The 9,227-nt window shown below is 39.4% G+C and overlaps 1 protein-coding gene across 8 annotated transcripts in view; it reads left to right on the top strand.

Annotated features, from left to right (window-relative positions):
• Positions 1 to 9,227, top strand: part of LOC122559079 (FERM domain-containing protein 4B-like) — a 367,108-nt gene that overhangs the window by 295,073 nt on the left and 62,808 nt on the right. For 7 of the 8 annotated variants that reach the window (XM_043708329.1, XM_043708332.1, XM_043708330.1 and 4 more), the window contains 2 exons: positions 490 to 555; positions 6,247 to 6,304. In XM_043708329.1, the coding sequence (XP_043564264.1) occupies positions 490 to 555; positions 6,247 to 6,304 (124 nt within the window). The remainder of the gene's footprint in view (positions 1 to 489; positions 556 to 6,246; positions 6,305 to 9,227) is intronic. The other variant, XM_043708327.1, reaches the window with a different exon arrangement.

Genomic DNA, 9,227 nt, shown 5'->3' with positions numbered 1-9,227 from the left:
ACTGCCTTCCTAACCTGCAATCATCTTCCTGACCTCTCCGCCCCCACCCCACTCCGGCCTATCACCCTCACCTTGACCTCCCTCCACCTATTGCATTTCCAAAGCCCCTCCCCCAAGTCCCTCCTCCCTACCTTTTATCTTAGCCTGCTGGACGCACTTTCCTCATTCCTGAAGAAGGGCTTATGCCCGAAACGTCGATTCTCCTGTTCCTTGGATGCTGCCTGACTGCTGCGCTTTTCCAGCAACACATTTTTCAGCTCAGTTAAGATTCAAAGACCCAACCAAGCCCATTTAAATTCATGGCACTAGAGTAGACATAATTTTCTGCGTGGCTGTGCAGATGAGGCACTTTCTTGTTGGATACAACCAATGAATTGCGCTCATTAAATAAGCAAATTAGACAAACTGCAATGGTTCCATGGCTGAGCAGACTATGTTGACGAAGTTTGCTTTTACGTCTGGGCTAAATTGTAATGTTTGTGCTTACAGTGAAGATCGAGTGATTAACCATTACAAAAAACTTAAAGGTCGCAGCAGAGGACAAGCAATTGTCAAGTAAGTACGTAAATGTTGCTCAGTTCATAGGCCGGATGCAAATGTGGGGAACAAAGCATAATTAACTTGATAAGTTGGCACATCAGCAAGGCTCACAAGAAAGTGTTGGAGAAATTCAGCAGGTCTAGCAGCATCTGTACATATACTATATACTTTCAACAACTAATATTTTGCCTGTCTACACACTAGAAGACACACATTGGATATGAGAAATAGAAGTTAACTACTGGACTACTAAGAGTGAGGAACTTAATATCAGCACAGAACGTTTATTGGAAAAATTCATATTTGGCAAATAACTTTTAAATCCTCAGAATATAATGGCCACATTTTTGGTCCTGAAAGAGCTGGCTGCTGATTATTTTCTAAGATTCCCTAGATTCTCGTGAACTACCAGCAGATTACAAGTCAGCAATTGTTCCTCCACCATGGAGAACGCAAAGTGGTGGGAGTGGGGGAGGGAGGGGGAAGAAATAAACAGATAATTATCTGCCAGTTAGCCTGTCATGAGTTGTTAGGGAAGTGCTGGAATATTATAAAGGGCATCTTAATAGTGCACTTAAAGTAACATTATGGTCATATAAAGTCAACATTATGCTATGAAATTAAAATCATGTTTCATATATTTGAGGTTTTTTTGTGCCTGCAACTAATAAGGTAGATGAATGAAAGCTAGCAGATGGTGGTTGTCTTGGGTTTCCAAACGGCATTAAATGAGCCATCACACATAAGGCTAAGACACTCTAAATTATGTGAAATATAGTACTCTAAATAGAGAATTGGTTAATGGGGAGGGAGAGAGAGAGAGAGAACAGTGAGTAAGGATAAAAATGGTATGGTTAAGATAAAAGTCTGTGTATCTGGTGTGGCTTTGCAATCTTCAGTGCTAAGGCCTCAGCTGTGGACAATGAGGTTGGGCAATGTTGCTTTATTTGCTGACCTTATCAAGCTATGTGGGGTTGTGAGCTGTCAGGATGATGCAAAGAGGTAGCAATGGGATAGAGGCAGGTTAAGTGAGTGGGTAGCAAAGTGAGAAATGGATTATAATGTGGGGAGGTGTGCAATTATTCACTTTGATTGCAAGAATGGAAGGCAAGATATTTTTCCTAAGGTGTGAAATTTATTAATGCTCAGAGGAGCTTGGGCAGATTGACACACGCAACACAAGTTATCGTACAGGAATGGCAACCAACTTAGAAAGCAAGTGGCATGTTGGCCACTATTGCAATGGCATTGGAGTGCAAGACAAGCAAGTCTTACTGCAATTGTATAAGTCATTGAGACTCTACCTGAAGTACCATGTGCAGTTTTGGCCTCTGTATTTAAAGAAAGACGTACTGCCATTGTTGGCACTACACACGATTGTTAAATTTTGTCCCTATTTTAACAGCCTTGTCCTTTTTAATGAGAGGTTGAGTAAATTGGGCCAATATTGGGTTATAGAAGAATAAGATGCCATTTCATTGAAAGATTCAATATTCTGAAGTGTTGGTAGCACAAAGACTGAAAGATTGATTTCTCTGGCAGGGTCTGTGGTCTAGGTCTAGGTATAGGATAAAGGGAAATTTCTTCACACTGAAGGTTAAGTATTTAGAATTGTTTATAGCTGCCTGGAGGTCTGGGTTGCTCCATCATTGTGTTTTTAAGACCTGAGGTATACATTTTCGGTGTCGGGGATTGGGGGATGTGGGGAGCAGATGGGAAGTGGAATTAAGGCAGAAAATCGGTCGTTGTTGCATTGAAAGACGAGCCAGGTTTCAAGTGCTGTCAGTCTGGTCCTACACTGTTCTTAAGTAATTGAGTGGACAGCTATTTAAAATCTGCATCAACATCACTTAAAACGGAAGTTTTATGTGGGCCACAGATTCTTGATTCTGAAGTAGCTGGACCAGACTAATCAAGATTTTTGCAGTTCAGTGGTCGCTTTGCTTTGGCAGACTTTGCTGAATTTATTTTTGTGCTGATAATTATTGTATGTCGCTGACAAAAAACACTATGCAGTTTGACCTCCTTGCAAACAGATTTCAGGATAAAATTTCTCACTGCTTGACTGGTGTAAGTAACTTGTGCAACAAATTGAAACCTGCATTCTGTTCACTGTTTTATTGACTTTTTAGCAGGCAATCTGAGTGGAAACCCTTTGAAATATACCATGTGGAGAATTACAATGAGGCAATGTCATCCTGACTCAAACTGTAAACAGTCTATGTGGAATTACACTATTTGATAGAATTGCACTTTATGCCTGCCAGTAAAATGATACAATGGTTCAATGAGTATACTGCAGCCAACCTTGTAATCAAGCTAAAATTGTGGCTGGCATCTTCATTTCTTCTATTTTAACTACAAATTGGATGATTCAGTTTTAATACATTCACTTTTAAGTATTTAATGAGCTTAATCAAGGAAAAGCCAAGCCTTTTGATTAATTCTTCTGATAACAACATAATTGTTTACAAAATCAAATCTTATTGATGTTGCAATTTCAATGGAAAAACGTGTCACCATGTCTTAAGATCTAGTAAGGGACTGGTAACAGTTTGATTAAAGTAGACAAAACTTAAAATCTAAGATATTTACTGAAGAATAAAGTCACTGGATTTGATGATATTGAGCAAACAGAAGAACTTTTTTGCTATTTGAGTTTGCAAAGCAATAGTCAATACCATGAATTATCTCGCAAGCTGGGGTTTAATCTATACTGTAGGTTGGAAAAGATTCTTGCCACTAAACACTCTGCCAATTTGCCATAGCCCCATATGATATGTCTCTGCAATTTGTTTTCAACACCCATAAGCAACTCCAACCCTGAAAACTAACCCAGCTGACAAACATAATTTGTGCATAGATCTCCCTGAACTCATTCAAATTACCTTGTAAAGGACAAAATTATTGTACTTGATTTCAATGCTAGAATTGGCTGAACTGGCGTGATAGAATGTGCTCAGCATCTAATAGAGTTGGAAAGCACCATAAAAACCTGTATCTACTCTTTGAAGTCTCTATGCAGAAAATCAACTACATATAATCAGCCTATCTTTCCAACACAGATGCGGATGCATCCCTTCTCTACACACTGGCACCAGCTGGACTACATCTTGATGCACAAGTGTGACTTAAAGATCACACCCAGTGCTGACTGTCATATAGACTACCAGCTCTTTCATTCAAAGCTAAATGTTCACTTCAAGCCTGAGCCTGAGAATTCAGCCTAGATATGAGGCAGCGAAATGCCAACCTCTTTGAGAGAGGCATCAAATAACTTTACAGACCAGACTGTAGCACTCTGATCTCTGTTAATTCCACTCAAGGAAAACGCTGGAAAGACTCAGCTTCAGTGTTGGCTCTTTCCCATGAGGTTGTTGGGCCCAGCATGAAGAAGAACAGGGACTAATTTAATGATCGTAGCAAAGAGCTCGAATAAAATGGTCAGGTCATCAGGCTGTCCAGGCTCAGCTCAGCCAGCCAAGAAAAAAAGAAGGCTGTCAAGCACACAGCTCCAGTATAAACTGAGGAAATCCAAAATGACTGACAGACTGCACTTGTGAAAAAAAATCTCAACCGTGCACTGATACTGGAAAAATACCAAGTTTGTGTGGACCAGCATATCAAACACATAGCCCCCAGAGGAGCACCAGTGGCAGGGCACTACACACTATACTGGTCAGGGCACATTAAAATACTCTCTTCAGCAGCAAGTGCCCAGTGTATGATACGGCTATCCAACTGCATCAAGCAAAAGTCTGTCAATAAAAATCTTATGAAAGCCTCACTCTGCAGGAAACTGGCCACCATCAATCAGATGATCAACAAAGCCTCCAGAGTCATTGGAATTTCATCTAAAACCTTTTAAAGTGTGTCAGTCATACCTTTTTTTTTATACCCACCTCTTCCTTGTCCTGCAGGGAGCTTGGCAGGATTCCACAGGATCTGTACTGGAGCCACCTTATCAACTTTACATAAAAGCAAAGAGGTGTCAGTTTGGTCCAACTATTGTGGAATCCTCCTCCTTCCTTGTGTTGGGAAGATCCTGGCTTGAACACCCAAATTAACTTGTGCCTGCCAATAAAAAGAACCACACAGCAATCCAGTGTCATTTTCAGAGCAAACAGTGACACCACAGATATAGAATTTCATTGTAAATATAGAATAGTTTTGTAAACCAAACACCAACATCTACATCACTTTCTAGTAGCCCTCATTCAGCACTCCCACCTTCAACAACCCCACACCAAAGTTCCTGGAGACAGTGAAGCAGTTTTTCAGCAATCATTATGGGCAGGTCAAGCACAGTAGCAACTTCTCCAGTCTCTTCAGAATCTCAAGCTGTGAAGCAGGGACGTGAACTAGCTCTAACTTTATTCATATTTGTCATCAGCATAATGCTGCAGCAGGCAACAGAGGGCCCTCAGGCAATTTTATGCACGTGGACTGATTTGAGGTCTCTTCACTCTAAGGCAAAGACAGAAAACACCAAGTCCTGTGTTCAAATTTTCCTGTTGTCATCATCTTCCACTGTCTCGGTCGCTTGCTCTCATGTTTCTCTTCTCCTCCCCCCCCCCCCCACCCCAAACGTGGGCATACCTGCAGCCTTTGATCTTACGGATCAAATTTTAAAAGTAAATTCTCTTACGTGACACTTGACTCAAAGTAGCAGGCTCAACTGATTTAATCCAAATTCACATTCCAATCAATTTTTTTTGTTATCCCGTATCTAAAGATATACTTCAGCACCTTTTTCTCCTACCAAAACCGTCCTTTAACAATAGTACGTGCAAAAGTGTTTTTGAAGTTAGAGCAGCATTAAACTCTGAATCACAATGGTGATAATAGAGGAGATGGCCAAAAGCATGATGAAAAGGGTAGGTTTGAAGATTGATCTTCAAGGATTTGAATTGGGTTTATTGTCATATGAGGATAGTAAAATGTTTTCCAGTTGCCCCTTACTGTGCCATTTTGGGTACAAAGGTACCTAGGCACAGAATTTTGAGGTACAAAGCAGAAATGTAAGGAAAACTTTTTTTAATGTTAAACATTACAGTCCTTATTACTTAAATGGTGTTTCTTTGTTTTTCTTTTAACAGTTCAACACCACAGTCTGTAAGCACCGGGTCATGCTGGACTCTCCCCTCACCCAAAACCACCAAATTCTGGTCTCAAACTCCCTGTCGCTGCCTTGCAGCTTATTCCTTTGCCCGCTTCCGCTCTTGACAGCAACAATACCACCATCTCGTGCCATTGTTGCTGAAAAGATGTAAGAGAAAAGGAGGAAGAAGAGTGCAGCTGGCCTGATACTGGGCAGCAGATAGGCAGCATTGTAGGTGCCTGAGCCCATCTGCCACTGCCACCATCTTGGGGTCTGAGAGGAAGATAGTTAGTCTGAGATTTACACAGCCTAGGGCTTAGATATCTGAAGCCCGGATCAACATAATGGAAAAATTTTACAACTGAGGTGTGCGAGAGACCAGAATTAGATGATTGTGTCATTATCTTGGAGGGCTGTCAGGAGCTTGCAGAAATATTAAGGGGCCAGGCCCTGGAGGAATTGTCAGGTTTGTTTTTTTTTGAAAGAAAGGACATTTAATTAGCAAAATAGTCATGTCACAAATTAGATTTTAGGTTTTTTTTTCCAAAAAAAGTCTGTTATTTGTAAGAAAAAGTTAAACTTTACATCACTTTTTGTTTTTGCAGTTATATGACTGTGGTGGAAGCTCTTCCAACTTATGGTATTCATTATTATGGAGTAAAGGTTAGTCTTTAAAAGTGATTGTTTGGTACTGGTTACTGATATGCTCACAATTTCACACTGACAGAATGGTTATATTTTGAGGAAAACCACAAAATTAATTTCTTACTAAGTGCCTGTGGTTTTCTGTTTTTTCCCATTCCATTGATGTCTTTTTTTTTTCCATGGGTTATTTTTACCCCAGATTTTAATTCTTCACAGGAGTTCCTTGCAAATAAAACACTTGTTTTCTCTCCTTTTATGTATTTTTCCTCCTCTTGTCTCCTGACCTTCCTACAGTAATACATTGGATTATAACTCCACGGGTGCTAGTGGTTCTTCCATACTTTAGAAAAGTCAGACCTTAAATAGTGTGTTACCATCTCACCATATCACAAAATACTTTACAGCCAAGAAAGATGTGATAGAAGAAAATTCTAATATGTATGTGAATGGCAGAATTGTTGGTCGTCTCCTTTTGCCCTACACCAACTATCTGAATGAACTCTTAGTCCCATTCCATTGACTTTGACTGTACTGCTCCATGTTCTTCCTTTCAGATTTGAAAATGTCCCAACATCAGGTTATAGTCCAACCGGTTTACTTGCAAACACTAGCTTTTGGAGTGCTGCTCCTTCAGTGTCATGCAATGGAAATGATATATTGAACAAACCTAGATTGTTGTGAAGTCTTTCATCTTTTAGAATGGTTTGCAGTTTTCGGTTCACTAATATGTAAATCCCAGAACTCCTTTCAAGTCACATTTTTGAGAGAATTTAAGGTTTTATTTTTTTTTAAAAAAAAGGCACCTCTGCTTAGACAATGGATTAAAAGTGTGAGGTTAGAGTCTGCATGTATCCCAATCTTGAATCAGACTGGTTCTATTTACAAATATTGCATGGATTGACTGTCTGCATTTTCTTTTGAGCAAAATAAAATATTTGATTCCCTACAGTGTGGAAACAGGGCCTTCGACCCAACAAGTCCACACCGACCCTCCAAAGAGTAACCTATCCAGACCCATTTCCCTCTGACTAATGCACCTAACATTGGGCAATTTAGCATTTCCAATTCACCTGACCTGCACAAGTTTTGGACTGGGAGGGGGGGGAAACCGGAGCACCCGGAGAAAACCCACGCATACACAGGGAGAATGTGCAAACTCCACACAGACAGTCGCCCAAGGTCGGAATCGAACCTGGGACCCTGGTGCTGTGAGGCAGCAGTGCTAACCACTGAGCCACCGTGCCACACCTAATATATCTGCAAATATTCCATGTAATATTTTGTAGTATTAACTGTAATGGGGGGGGGGGGGGAGAGAGAAAGAGAGAAAAAGTTAGAACTCCATGATGAGGCACTTATTTTAAAAAAAAAACTCTGATCATAATTCACTAATAAACTTCACAGTCCTTCTTCGTTTAATCTCACAAAAATAACAAAACCCCAAAAGGAGACATTTTTAACTTTTATCTATTTACATTTCTTGTGTTAAATGCTCCAAAGTGGGGCCAAGTATCATCCCTGAGATGTTAGTAACACACCAACATTTTTTTTTTTAAGAAAGTACATTTGGCTATGGAGCTATTTATTCTTTGCAACAACTTAAGAGAAGTGTGTGACATGTAGGTGTACTCCATCTCAAGTAGCAGCAAATGGAGGGTAATTACTGTCAAAGCTGTATGATGTAAAGTTCAACAATGTAGTAATTATGAAAAGAAAGATGATGTAATTGAAGTAGTGATCTGAACTAATGTAACATTTTCAAGCATGCTGAATAACTGATGTATAATCCTCAGCAAGATGAAATGTGACTTTTTCTTTTAACTTGCTTGTCTTTCATCCAAGAAAGTCCAAGTGCCATATATTTTGATGGAAAAGAAGATTGTCTGCAAGTCCACAGTTATTTTGATTTCAAATGTTTCTTTCTTTTTAGCAGGGGGACTAGATTAGGTTAGGATATCTGGTCGGCATGGATTCCGTCTGTTTATGTGCTGTATATCTCTGACTCTATTTGATTACTGGCACTAAATACTGGATATAGATTTAAATTACTTACGTAGTCCCTTACAGTATACTGAGCTCTGGCATCCCAGAGGTGAAGTGAGCTTTTTCTGAACGGTTCTAAATAATCATATCCAATGTTAACCTTACTCTGCCATACTGTTTTATTAGACGTTTCTCCATTTATGACTTAAACTAACTGTTCACAAAGTATCTGCCCAAACCAAGAACTTTCATCTGTCTATCATTACAACTCTGTTTTCTTGTGCCCAAAATTTGGATTTCTTGATTACTAGTACCTGGCATTTTGGAGAAAGTACAAACTGAGATGTTAAAGCTCAACTTTATCAGTTCTTGCATTCAAAATGTTACATTTTGTATTTTGCCATTTAAAATGCTAGACATAATACTTGGATATGCATTGTAATCCTTTTATGCAAATAATTGCAATGACTACCATTTAGGAAGATGAGTTATCAAGAGTAAAATTTATCTGATTAAATAGGACTATGCAAGAACACTTGCTAACTTTATGTATTGTTTCAATTATTTATGATTTGGAGGTGCCAGTGTTGAACTGGGGTGTACAAAGTTAGAAATCACACAACACCAAGTTACAGTCCAACAGGTTTAGTTGGAAGCACTAGCTTTCGGAGCACTGCTCCTTCATCAGATGGTTGTGGAGTATAAGATCGTAGGAGAAAGATTCCATAGCGCAAGTTTATAGTGTAATGTAACTGAAATTATATACTGAAAAAGACCTGGATTCTTTGTTAAGTCTCTTAACTTTTTAGAATGGGGCATGTTAGTTTCTGTTCTTTCACATGTAAATTCCAGAATTTAAAGTTACATTCTCAAGTGAACTTTAACATTGAGGAGAAAGTGAGGTCTGCAGATGCTGGAGATCAGAGCTGGAAATGTGTTGCTGGAAAAGCGCAGCAGG

The sequence above is a fragment of the Chiloscyllium plagiosum genome, chromosome 18 (genome assembly GCF_004010195.1).
Source record: "Chiloscyllium plagiosum isolate BGI_BamShark_2017 chromosome 18, ASM401019v2, whole genome shotgun sequence".
In the NCBI taxonomy this organism is placed as follows: domain Eukaryota; kingdom Metazoa; phylum Chordata; class Chondrichthyes; order Orectolobiformes; family Hemiscylliidae; genus Chiloscyllium; species Chiloscyllium plagiosum.
This window is presented reverse-complemented; position numbering and strand designations above follow the sequence as displayed.